Source organism: Balearica regulorum, chromosome 1 (genome assembly GCF_011004875.1).
Source record: "Balearica regulorum gibbericeps isolate bBalReg1 chromosome 1, bBalReg1.pri, whole genome shotgun sequence".
Lineage (NCBI taxonomy): Eukaryota > Metazoa > Chordata > Aves > Gruiformes > Gruidae > Balearica > Balearica regulorum.
Window position 1 is genome coordinate 185,100,931 of NC_046184.1, and position 13,934 is coordinate 185,114,864.

The following is a 13,934-nucleotide window of genomic DNA, read 5'->3' on the forward strand; positions in this document are numbered from 1 at the left end:
CTTTTTGACTATTCAGACAATAAATTCATCTTAAGGAGTTGTGGTTTTTTTGGGGGGAGTGGCTCTCAGTCAGTCAAATCTAACATTTCAAAAAAAAAAAAATAATTAAAAATTGGATAATGCTCAGAAGTTATCCCTCAGACTGAATCCATTAAAACTCTTTTAGTCTGATGCCCATATTGCCATTCAAGAGGTGGAAATGGTTACATGAAATCATGATAGGAAGATTTTCTGCCAAAACTGATACATAAGGGAAAAAGCTGTTTCCCATCAGTGGAAATTTTTGGTGGGAAAATTGGGGGTGGGCAGAGGGGAATACTTGTCTTCTTTCCGAAAAGCATTTCCTCCCTCCCCCTCAGGGCCGGGACCGAGCTGAGAGCATTTTGGCTCATTGGACTGGCTCAGATTGTGCCGCTCCATAGCGATGGACATCATTACTTTTCTTTACCCTGAGGGGTTGCAGTGACTCATGGGAGCTGTAGGTGAGGTGTTTCAGGTCTCCATCATTTTCTATAGCCTGCTCTTAATAAAACTATTATTAAGGCGTGGAGACCTGTCTCTGTAGGACTACGTGACTATAATTGCATGATGCGCAGTTGCGTGGCTGTGATGAATCAAGGAAAATATCGTCTCACCGGGGAGTCCAGCACCGAAGTACCTCTGTTGTCACACTTCTCTGCACACGGTGCTACCACGAGCAGTTTATGTAAAGACTTAATAAACACGGCTAATAACATTTCTGAGAATGGCAACATCATTGTGCCGTAAGAATGAGTAAAGGAGGTGTAATGAGTAAGCAACTGTACAGATACTCCATAACATTGAATCCAGACATGCTGAAACTCCCCCAACATCGATTCTCCTTCCCATGGCGCAAAAGAAGGACATGGTATGGCTAGAAAAAGGGGGAGGCATTTTTGTTGGTCTTCCCTTCTGCGCTACAAAACCCATCATGACTTTAACAGAACCTAATTAATCCTTTGCCAGAGGCTGGGGTGTTTAAAGAAGACGTATATTTCTTTTGCTGGAACGTCAAACAAAGGAGTGGAAGGGATCTCTTCAGGCCCTTGAGCTCCATTTTCTCATATGGATATTGTATCATAGATTCCCCTTCATGAATTTAGAGTTCCATTATAAAACTGATTAATTAATTTATATTTTACTGTGAAAGAGCATGAGTCTCTTCCTCTGACACCACATTTATGCTACACAGTAGACACCCCGAAGCTGCATGTATTAAAAAAAAAAAAAAAAAATCCTTAAAAGAGATTTTAAAGCAATATAAATATATATATTTGGATCCACTTTTTTATGCTCTCATGTACCACTTAGATAGCAAATAGGACTGTATTTAGGTGTCAAATAGGAAGTTTTATCGCATCATCAGTATTTTCTGTTTTTTCACCACTTTTTTTTCTATTTTTGTATTCCAGTTGGAATGGACACAAGGAAATGAAAGCACAGACTGTAAGCATACCTGACAGTGGACTCAGACTACATTTAATGTTTTTATGTTCTTTTCCATTCACAGTCTCTAATATTTGATGAAGTTGATCTGTCAGATGCCAGTGTAGCTGAATCGAGCACAAAAAATGTCAACAACAGCTTCACGGTATGGAAACGCTATAATACTGGTCTTGAAAGCTGTGGATAGACTGTTACTAAGAATCCTCTGAATTGCTTCTTACTTTCTTCTATTTGGAAATAAAATGTCTTTTTTTTTGGAAATGCTATAACATATCAGAACAATGTCGCATCAGCTATTGATAATTTTGTTTCTGTTTTGTTGGGGTTTTTTTAGCAGAAATAAGAATGATAGATAACATTTGCTTCAAAAGAGGATGATACAAGGCATCACAAATTTAGCAAGATTCAGTGTTAGTACAGTGGGGACAGTGGAGGGAGGAGGTGCTCATCTCCTCTCTCTGGTGACCACTGATAGGAGACGAGGGAATGGAGTGAAACTGCGCCAGGGAAATTCAGGTTGGAATTTAGGAAAATGTTCTTCACTGAGAGAGTGGTCAGTCACTGGAACAGTGGTCACAGCACCAAGCCTGTCAGAGTTCAAGGAGCATCTGGGTGATGGTCTTAGTCATATGATTCAGTTTTAGGTAGCCCTGCGAGGAGCAGGGAGTTGGACTCGATGATCCTTATGGGTCCCTTCCAACTAGAGATATTCTGTGATTCTATGATGGTGTAATTTTGTGTGGGGAAGAAAAGTGATTTTTTTTTCCCCCCCTTTTTTTTTTTTCCTTACAATGTTTGGTTTTTTGGTATCCTTTAAAATCCTTTAGGCCCACTCAGTATCTCATACTTCACCGAAGATGTGTTTTGTGTCTAGTATCAAGACTTCTGGGGAAGACGGTAGTGAAAAAAGAAATCTCAGGAGCTACAGCTTTAACGGCTTTGGAGACACTATTTATTTTCATGTCCTGGGTAATTTAGGGCAAACAGTGTTTTCTCTAAGGAGTCTTCAAATTCATTTTGAAAAATTATTTGGATTTATAGTTCTTCTGGACTGAAGTGTCATCTGATTTGACTGTGAAATATGGTAATAGTCGTCATCACGCTTCATCTTTTGGCTTCTTTCTTTTGTGTTTGCCTGACCCAGTCTCCCAGCAACACAGCTCCGTGAAGTAAGACATCCCTGCCCTTGCCTGCGCTGGTTTGGAGTTGGGGGGTTAGCTTTCCAGCAATACTCCTTATAAATAAAATGAAAAGTTTCTTTTTGTGGGTTTTTTTTTCCCTTCCATCTTAAAAAGAGATAATCCAGCCTTTCTTAAAAATACTTTTTTTTTCCTTTATGTTCTAAGCGCTCTGTTAGCATTCTCTTTGTTAAAAAAGCAAAAGTTAAATCTTTTAACTGTAGCTTTCTCTAGTTAATGTATTCCTCTTATTTCTTTGTCCTAATAGGGAATATTTTTAATAGAAACTTATGTAGATGGAATATACACCAAATGAGCATTTTTCAAGGAAAACACACCTTTAAAAATGTACATTAAAATTATTATTTTTTTTTTTTTTTTAACAAATCCTTTTGTCATTTTACTTAAATCCCCTCCTCCCTTCAGTCTCCTGCTCCCAACTTATAGAAGCTACTGGTTTGCTTCTTTTCTCCTTTCTAGTTTGTCTGTTTGGAGACAGAGGTGTGCGCGTCAAGATTTTCCATGCTCTTTTTTTGGATAAAACTCAAGTCCTAAAATTAGTCATAAGACACAGATTTAAGGTTGAGTTTATTTGTATTGCGCATGCTTGCAGAATATTTTATGTAACTAAATATCAGTGTTTATTCACCAGAATTACTTTTCTTTTCTTACTACAAACAAATCGAGGTTAAGGGGAAAGTTGAGATAAATAAATATCTGCTAATTAAAATGAGAAGCTGCTAAACTTAAGCCAGCTCATCTGTTTCAGTTTTTTTCTTTATTGCTGATGATGCTACTTTTCAATGAACAACCAACTCATTTCTAGCAAATACTTTGTAGTGAACAAGCTTGCACTAGGGTGCCTTGTAGTAGATTATAGGTGTTTTGTAGTGCTGAGCATCCTCATCTAGAGGCTATTAAATAGAGGAAAAGGTGTCCCTTGACTTTAGAGGCTTTATGTGAGACCCTTAAGGCCAGATTCTTCCTGCTTGCTTTTTAGTCTCCTAAGTCTGTGGGGAGAGAGAAGAGGTTCAAGAAGCCAATTCAGCCCATGGAAGATATGCATCACCCTCTCCATCAGCCACATCAGGGGCCCACAGGGGCTTTTGCTCTCCCTGTGCCTGCAGTTCAGTGGCTTGGGTGGGCGCTGAGTCCTTGCAATGGTGTTGGGTGCTCTGCTGAAGGTTTTTTCCACAGTGCTTTGCTTCAGGCCTTGGTGGGTGGTTTATGTTGTCTCAGTACGTCCTGAGTAGTATAGCTGCGCAGCATGCTACCTCTTTGGGGAGACTTTGGTGATGAATCAGTCTCCCATCTTTATTGCACACAATCAGATGGGGCAGCGATCGATTCTGCTGAGAGCTATAATTCCTCATGCGTTTTGGTTTGCAGGGATGGAAGACGGCTTGTTGATATCTATCTCAAGTGCATTAAGAAAAACGTCTTTATAGTTCTCGAAACAAGACTTGAGACTGAATGAGGCTGAATCGTGCTCTCCAGCATGCAAGCACGGGCATGTGGAACATTGGTGGTGTGATTTTGTTCTAATAGGTATAAGGAATTGGATTTTAAAATACTAAAATGATTCTTGAACAGGCATATTCAATTAATGAAGTTCCTCAGGGCAACAAAGGCGATTATGAATTATGATTTAAAAGGAGATTTTGACAGGTTAGCTTTTGGCTTAGGTATCTAACTCTGCCTTGCTTTTGATGATGAAGAACTTCTGATGCACTTTGATTAGAAAAAAAATCCGTAGATGTTAACCATGCTGCCTTCAATCTTGAGCCACATGGATGTGTGAAGTGCCCTGGGTTATTATAAATTTATCCTAGACGCTCATGTAAAATGCACAGGCATCATGTGACAGCACCTATATTTAGTCCATCCAAACTGATGTTTGAAACATTTAATTCAGTTATGCTCTTCTGTGATAAATATGATGGAATATAATAATTTCAGGGTAGAAATACTGGCTTTGAGGCATTACTTCATATAGCTGGCTTTAGACATTTGATTTAGGTTGGGTTAACAGCTAGTCCATTTAAGGCTTTTACACAAAGCCATGGAAACTCGATTTGCATACTGTATTTATATTCAGAGAAGTGAAAATCTAGACCAGATTAATTCTGTTACCTAATTGTGCCTGAGAGTTAACAGAGGAAATAATTTCACTGTTGTTCTGAAAGATGCCCTCCAGGAATATGAGAATTAACATACTAGATGGTGAGGATTCAGCTCGCCCTAACTTCAGGGTGGGATTAAACAATGGGTTTGTAGACCCCTAAATTTAGGTATGTAGGATAAGATTAATAGTTCTTTAAAGCAGATTCCTATAATTGCTCAATTCAGTATAGACTAGGCAGATTATTAACTAACTCTCTCTTAGCTGTGATAAGAGCTTTGTCATCCAGGGTACCTAAAATGTAGACCCCTGCTTTCAGCTTTCTGAATCAGGTGCTGAATCAAGTACTTTTTGTTGAATATGCAACTTCTGAAAGTGGTCATCTTGTGAGGGAGGAAGCTGCAGTAGGCAAATCTGCTGTCCTGGAAAGCCTACTGCAATTCTTAGTAATTAGAAATTGGCTGGAAATGAGACTTTATATTCCAGCCAATAACATTGATTACTTGGATTCTGGGTATGCTTGCAAAAATGTCTAATATTATAAATTTTTGCTGATTTCTTGGTTTTAGTGATGCTATAGACCATATAGACCATAGAGTTCAATTATTTATTCTGTGGAAAAATGCTTCCTTGGACAGTTCTTAATGTGCTGGGCTTTAATTAAGTATTCTCACCTAGAGTTATGAGGCGAAGGCAGCAGAAACCTATAAACTGTCTGTTCTTTATTTTATATTTTTTATTACCTCCTTTTGAATTGACTGTTTTGCAAGGTGAATAATATTTTTAAACATTTTTCTATATTCTTACCTGTTCTTGCTGTCCTTCTGTTATTCTGCAGCATCATTTTGAAAGTGAAGTGACCAGTTTGCCAGTCAACGAGCACAAGTCACGGATATTTGGGACCATTTTCTGAATTAACCCTTGTTTACATTCCTTATGGATCCCACATTTTGTCTGTTTTCTTCAGCAGCAGCACATTATACATTTTCTTTTGTCCTGTATAATGATACTGAGATCCTTTTGCTGTTAATTTAGAGCTGTCTCTAATTCTTAAATACTTCTTGTATGGTTCTGTGGTTTTTCTCTGGTGTGTATTTCTTTGTTTTTACTAACGCTGTTTTTTCAGGTCACTGCACTGTCTGTTTAATACCTCACTTGGCCTTGGTGATCAAGGGGGTAACTAAGTAGTCAAAATTTTGTGTTTTCTGTAAATGTTGCTGTATCACTCCTTTACACTTCTCTTCCAGTTTAAGAATTGCACCACAAAATTTTGTAAGAGAATAATGAGTGCCTATTATTTATTAATCTTTTCCCATATTAAAAACTCCTATTATTCCTTCTTAGTTTTTTAATATCCCTTAGCTTTTTATCTCATCACATGATTGGGACATAAAAAATATTGATCTTTTCAGTTCAATGACTGAACTAAAAATAATTATGGGTCAACCTGATGTTTTGACATTTTTGAACAGAAGTACTAAATATAGTTCGAATTAAAGGGATTAAATTTTGTTTTAAACTATTTTTTCCTATTATATAAAGAAAAAAACCCTACAAACCCAACATGAATGGCATTTCATCAAAGTTAGTCCCTCAATGTAATTTTGTTACAAAAAGTTAAAGGGCTTTTTCCTCTGCTTTCCACTTTTTTGGGTCAGACTTAGCAGTTCATTTTGAGCTGAAAGAAGAGGGCCCTTCTTAATATGTTTTTAAACAAAAAAAAAATTATCCAGTTGTCTGTGATTTCTTTGATATTCTGTAAATTTGGATAGATTTTGAAAAACTAAACATTTGTGTTTGCTCATTTTTCTGCAACCCATCATTTTGTGATGGTTAGGTATTTTTATAGGTTAGTGAGGCCAAATACTCCATTTGAGCAACTGTGCTTCAGCTGTGGTTAAAATTTATATTGTTTTCTTCCATTTTATATTGTTTTCTTCCAGAACTCTGATTACCTTATTTCCTATCCATATTTCTGAATGTAGCATATCCTACGTCTTGGCTGGGGATGTAAAGTTTACTGGCATATAATTTATGTGGAACCAGCTTAAAGCATAAACCAATTCTTTTCATCTTTGAATCCTCCTGTGCAGCCGATGTTTTTAATGGGAGGTTGCCCAGTTGTACTAGAAACCCAATTCTTGCAATTCGTCACAATTTGAGGTTGGATATTACAACCCGGCCTGAAGGCGTATTGCTTTTTAGCAGTTTATTTCAGCCCTGCTGCTTCTGACATCAGTCAGCTTGCTGCTCATCGTTGAGATTAGCAGCTTCTAACTGATTTTAGAAAATTAACTTTTAATATTCACGATGGGCTTTGAAAACAGAATGTGTTGCCAGACCTTTGCCACATGTTGGACAGATAGTCGGAATTTCTTAGACTTGGACATATTTTGCTTCCTTTTTTGCCACTCAGATTTTTTCAGAGTTGTTATCGAGGCTTTTCTGCAGAGACTACAAGAACTTCAGGGAATGTGAGAACTGCTTAACCTTCCCCAAGCCACATGAAGAGGAAATGAGAAGAGCCATTTCCCAAAGGAGTTTAGAACCTTTCATCTTTGGGTTTGGGCACTCCAGTCTTCTGTCTTTTCAAATATCAGAGACAGAGAGATAGTCCCAAAGCTGGAAATAATTATCTGAATACTATTTTTTTCCTATTTAAATAATCTAACATCAATGCAGTTTTATTACTGACTCTTGGTTTGCCCTAAGTTCAGGGTCTTGAGCTTTATTTAAGTGCAGAAAAGCTAATGGATGCCATTGGAGGTATTTCTCTGAGGCTGTCTTGCTTGTTTCAAAATCCAGTTTACTGCAGTTCGGTCTCAGTGGACATCAGGAGATGGTTTCTTTACTCATAGCCTCAAGCCTCTTTCAGACACTATTCTACCTCAGTCTGTTTTTTTCCTGAGGGCCACTCACCCAAAGGCTGCACTGACCTTTTCTTGGCTTTCTGCTGCTTCTCCTTCACTTTCTTATTTCTGTAGTTTGGTGAAACTGTCATACTTCTGTGTTGGGAGACTCCTGGGATCAGGGGGTCAGCACCCACCTTCAAGGCTTTGGCTTGTTCCAGGCTTGGGATGGTTTCCCCTGGTTTCAGCTATTGCTAAGCAAACTTTATTCACTGCCTTGCTCTTAACCTGGATCATTAAACTTTCTGCTTTGCTCTATAGGAATACTCTGGAGCACAGCTATTTGCAATTTTTTTTCTTTGTGAAAAATGTATTTTGAATAAATTTCTACATATAGTCTCTGCTGATGTTCCCTTGAAGGGAGACACTCTTGCTTGACTTCTCCCTTTAATAAACCACAGGGACACGAAAGGAATGAATTTGTGTTTGGAAACATGTTTCTGTTTTGTGACGAATGTACATAAACAAAATTTCAAATAGTTTACACATTAAATTTACTTAAGTGAACACAGTCTTGTGTGAACACTCTTTAGCCTGCATGGATCTCTGCTATAGTTGTATCTTAATTCAACTGAATAATAATAACAATAATAACGATAACAATAATAATAGCTATCCAGGTATGGATAATGAGCTTATGTTAGTATTGTGAAATTATTTGTGTGAAAGAAAAAAGAAATATCAGTGAAGTACTATGTGCTGTGTGTGGTGCTATCCTTAGGCTTCCTCTCAGCATACATTACATCATATTTATCCTTTAGATTTGCAATAATTTCCTGGGCTTGGGTACACTTTGCAATTCCCTTTGCATTCCGGCTGAGTGTTGGCATTGCTAACAGTATATACTGATGATGGTGGGAGTTCAGACACATTTGCAGATGTCTTTACTTAAAGTACCTTCCTCTGTGAGCCAAATCCCACTCTCAGAAACATTGCATTTTAAATTTTGCCTTTGGCGTTATAAGAAAGGTCATTTCAAGATGGGGGAATGGCATATCCAGACATTCCCCATGCCCTGTTTGCAGTCTAGCGCAGAGGTCCTGGAGTGACAACCGTGAAGATCGCGGGGCCTCTTGTTATCACTGGGAGGTAGAATATGGCTGGAAGCGGCTCAATTCCTGTGCTGGCCTCACCAGCGTGACTCAGCTTTGCACAGGTAGCTAACTCTTGGGATGGAATTAGTTTTTCCCTAGTTGTGAACTGTCTGCTGTTTCATACGGGTGCTGATTAGCCTCTAAATGACGAAGGCTTTTTGATGTTCCCAGCTTAAGCAATACCCAAACCACAGAAAGAGAGGGGAAGTGCTTTGTATTCCATTTTGTTCAATTTTCCACTCAGGGCTGGTTTTTGGGTTTGGTTTTTTTTTTTTTTTTCCTTCTATATTCAGGCAGCTTAGAAACAAATCAAAAACTGAAATAGCAAATTAATATGCTGAGGGAAAAAAAAAGAAATAGACAAAAGCAATTAGTGTTCACTTGTGATGCACTTAGGGTTTTTTCTTCCATTTAGCGTTTGCTCATTTTCCCCCGCCCTCTGACAGTGACAAAAAAACCGTAATGAAGCTGAGAGCTCTTTGGGTAGCTTTGGGTGTGACTTTCAAGTTTTAAGCTCCTTATCTCTGACTTGATGCGCTGTCTCCCTTTCCCTAGAGTGTCTGGAGATGTTGAAGCTTTAAGTTTCATTATGAAAAAGCAATAAAACATTTCAGCTGTGAGGCTAAAATGCATAGATAAATCGCTTGGGACTGAGCTATTACAAGAAAGCTGAATACTTTTCAGAAGAGGAAAACAAGGAAATGCTTAAAAATGTGACCATTTTGGGCTATATTGTACGTTTGGGTTCTAGTTACATTTACATTTCAAGCTTAAGCAGATTTTTTTTGAAAATAGCTCACAGAAAGTGTCTCTTTTTCTTCCTTTAGCTTCTTAAGAGTTTCTTTAATTTGTGAAACACAGTAAGAATATTTGCATACAACTAAATGCATGAAACATATCTTTTCTTTCCTTGTCTGAACTCACGGTATAGCAGCGGTGAAGCAGTTGGAGTGTTAGGAGAACAAGCACTGAGGATTGTTTTATGCTTACCTATTCTCTGACATTTCTTTCTCTTCTTGCTTTAAAAGTGGTTAAAATACCTGGAGAAACCTTGAAAAGTATCCCTCAGTTCCTGTATACCAAATAATTTTATAAACAAAGCCATTGGTGTAAACTTTGAATAAATTTCCTGCTTCTAGTGAACAAGGATCCCTGGCTTCAAGCAGCTGGATCATGTTTAAACAGGCATCTGTTATTACAGATGAAAAAAATAGTCACTTGCTGGTTTATTTAGTATAACTTTGCACCTAATGCCATTGAAGATATAACTAAATGTTTTCCTTTAAGCACAGAAGCCATCCCATCTGATAGATGTGTAATGAGCTGGTGAAGCTGGAGCTAAGGGCACAGCAGCGCAAAGTAACATGCTCAACAAAACTTTATGTAAGGCCTTTGAAGAAACGTGCAGGCCTTGAACTATAGCAGTTTACATTTACAAGAATGGTTTATTGGTTTTGCTATATTTAAATACTGATTTAAGATAAATTTCTAATTCTTCAGTCCAAACTCATGAAAATTTCCTACCCTGCTGCTTGTAACTGTCTCATTATAAAGTTATACTTCTGAAGGAATAATGTTTTTCTGTTAGCAGTTGGTCAACGTTGGATACATGAGGTCAAATTTTGGGGACCTGTAGATTTCTGACGAAGTGACCTTTGCTGGATACTTTTTGCATCTGTTTTACAGTTGGAGGCTGGACATGTCCTAATTGCATCACTTGATTTACCTGGATTCTGTTTTCACAGAATCACAGAGTGATCTGGGGGGGTGGAAGGGACCTCTGGAGGTCATCTGGTCCATCCTCCCTGCTGAAGCAGGACCACCTAGAGCAGGCTGCCCAGGACCACATCCAGGTAGCTTTTCAGTATCTCCAAGGATGGAGACTCCATAACAACCTGTGCCAGTGCTCAGTTACCCTCACAGTAAAAAAGTGTTTCCTAATGTTCACACAGAGCCTGCTGTGTTTCACTGTGCACCCATTGGCTCTTAGCCTGTCACTGGGCACCACTGGAAAGAGCCTGGTTCTGTCGTCTTTACACCCTCCCTTCAGGTAGTTGCATATATAAATAAGATCCCCCTGAGCCTTCTCTTCTCCAGGCTAAACAGTCCCAGCTCTCTCAGCCTCTCCTCACATGTCAGATGCTCCAGTCCCTTCATCGTTCTTGTGGCCCTTCCCTGGACTGTCTCCAGTATCTCCATGTGTCTCTTGTACTGAGGAGCCCAGAACTGGACGCAGTACTCCAGGTGTGACCTCACCAGTGCTGAGTAGAGGGGCAGGATCATCTCCCTCAACCTGCTGGCAACACTCCTTCTAATGCAGCCCATTGCCCTCCTTTGCCGCAAAGGCACATTGCTGGCTCGTGTTCCATTTGTTGTCTGCCAGGACCCCCGGGTCCCTTTCTGCCAAGCTGCTTTCAGCTGGGTGGCCCCCTGCACACACTGATGACTGGGTTTGTTCCTCCCCAGGTGCAGGACTTTGGACTTCTCCTTGTTGAACTTCATGAGGTTCCCGTCAGCTTGTTTCTCTAGCTTGTTGAGGTTCCTCTGGATGGCAGTTCAGCCAACCCTCTGGCGTATTAGCCACTCCTCCCAGTTTTGTGTCATCAGCAAACTTTCTGAGGGTACACTCTGCCCCTTCATTGAGATCATTAATGAAGATGTTAAACAGGACTGGACCCAGTATTGACTTTTGAGGTACACTGCTAATTAATGGCCTCCAACTAGACTTTGTGCCACTGATCACCAGCCTCTGAGCTCAGCCATTCAGCCAGTTTTCAATCGATCGGCCTCACTGCTCATCCAGCCCATACTTCATCCGCTTCTCTATAAGGATCTTAAGGGATAGTGCTGAAAGCCTTACTGAAGGCAAGGTGGACAAGATCCACCTTTGTGTCTTCATCCATCAAGCCAGTTGTTTCATCATAGGTTATCAGGTTGGTCAAGCATGACTTCCCCTTGGTGAATTCACGCTGACTATTCCCAATCACTTTCTTGTCTTTCATGTGCCTGGATGTATTCTGGGAGATGCTCGTTCATTTTTGCTAGATGTGGTATAAGGCAAGGCCACCTAAATTACCCAGCTGGACTCTACTCCAGGGTGAAGTCAGAGTAGACCTTATACCTGTGTCTGTGATGTAACCTCTTTTGTCCTGCCTTTTAGTTAAGCCCACTTGTCCTGGTGACGGGTGCTGGAGACGCTGTGTGGGACTAACACTTTTCTTCCGCCTCCTAAGAGGTTTTATTCTGGGGGCCAAAACCACACATTACTTCATTACTTGTGAGCTTGGCAACAGTGAAATAGGAGAAGGCAAGCAAAAAGAGGGAAGCAATGTTTTAGTGGAGTAGACAGAGCTAATTGTTCTGATTATAAATTCTGTATTGTACTCAGGCAAATATAATAGCCATTTATTACTTGCCTTGCTTTTAAATCCTCCGTTCCCTTTGTAATTTATACTTTTGCCTGTCTCGGTTCATCTTGAAAAATAATAGTGACAATTCACCATAAATCACCAACACCACCTTTGATAGTGACAGTACTATTATAATTTATTTAGTATCCTGAATCCAAGAAATTAAAGTACTGTAGAAAGCTGCCCAGCTGTTAGCACTGTGATTTTTGCAGACAAGTCTGGTATGGGTACATCAATGACCCCAGCAGTCTACTCCCACCACTGTGATGGAAGTGCATTCATCCGTCACATTAATATGGATCCACCTGCATGACGTCAGGGAAATTGAGGGGCAAACCGGAAGTGGGGGAGGCATAAGATGTTACCCTGGTATTTGCCAGAACTCACTCGCCAACGTCTAGAAGCACAGAGAAATTACAAAGCATTAAATCTGTTACGTTCATGCCCCAGGCATTGGGTCTGGTCCCTAAGAGGAGAGGTGGGGGTGGTCTCTCTTGTTTTATCACCCTCTCTTCATTAGTTCCAGAAAAATATTTTAAAAATATCCGATCAAAGAACAGGAAAACCATTTCCCTGCCCCTTTCAGATTCTAAGTGGTGATTCTACATTGCTAAGTCAATTCAAGATCGGCCATACAAAGTGCTATTAGTGTAATGCCTGATAATAGTTTAGAGCAGCAGAAGGTGCCTTAATGCAAATATCATGTTGCAGGAAGCAGGGTGCTTTACAATAGCTGCTGTGTTGCTGCTGAGATGTAGACCATTATTTTCTTGATTAGCAAATGTAGTGTCTGCATTTTTCTTTGAATCGGTAAAGGAAACCAGCGGTGTAGCCACCAAGCTTTGGGAACTGTGTTTTCTTATATATTGCTGATATGATAAAATATGTTAAAAATTAGGCAATAGGCTTTAATTGAACTCTCGATGATTTTATTTTATAGATCGTAAGTCTAAATCCATTGGGTTGAAGGCAGATAGAGTGTTCTCAGTAAAGTTAGCCCCTTTGAAAATGAAATGTGCTTTCAAATTTACACTGAATTTAATGACAATTTTATTTCCTTTCAAGATACTAAGCTTGTTCCTAACAGGTGCTGTCTGAAAGAAAAGTTGCAGCAGTGGCCCAAAACTCAACCATGTAATTTTCATTGAAGTAATTTCCAGATGTGTATGTACATATATATGAGTACGTGTATATTGTTAGAAGCCAAATTATCCAAGTGTCAACATGTGTGAAAAACCCAATTTATGGCAAAACCTATGTGGTGGCAGACTGAACAATGTCCTCTTCATTCCCTTCTTCATTCCCCACTCAACCCCTCCCCTGTTTTTCTGAACAGGAACATTATCGCAGTAATGGGCCATTTTTCCTCCTATCCAGACATTCTTTATTCCCTATAAAGTTTTAGGGTGTGTGTTGTTTGCCTTCAACTTTTAGGACTGTATATGCTCACTCTTTCCTATGTCTACTGCGTTAAAAACATTTTTTATTCCCACTACCTCAATTTTCATTACTTTCCAATATACTGCAGTATCTGGCTTTGATAACTGTCTCTTCCAAAATCAGCAATGACTTCTTCTTGGCTACTTGACAACAGTAAAAATTTTCAAAGTAACTTAATCTTCTAAATTAAATCTACTTGATTTATTTATTTTTAAGGCTTTTTGTCTGTTTTCATCCTTCTTGATTTGTCTCCTGCTTTGTCAGCGTGTGAACCATTAGCACCTGAGTTCCTCCAAAATGTAAGAGTTTTCTCA

At 39.2% G+C, this 13,934-nt stretch overlaps 1 protein-coding gene across 8 annotated transcripts in view; it reads left to right on the forward strand.

Annotated features, from left to right (window-relative positions):
• The window catches only part of DGKH (diacylglycerol kinase eta), a 168,053-nt gene that overhangs the window by 87,722 nt on the left and 66,397 nt on the right, over nt 1-13,934 (forward strand). For 5 of the 8 annotated variants that reach the window (XM_075741767.1, XM_075741769.1, XM_075741768.1 and 2 more), the window contains one exon: nt 1,532-1,612. In XM_075741767.1, coding sequence (XP_075597882.1) covers nt 1,532-1,612 — 81 coding nt within the window. Of the gene's footprint in view, nt 1-1,531; nt 1,613-2,348; nt 2,637-13,934 lie in introns of those variants that run through there. The other 3 variants (XM_075741775.1, XM_075741771.1, XM_075741774.1) reach the window with 3 other exon arrangements.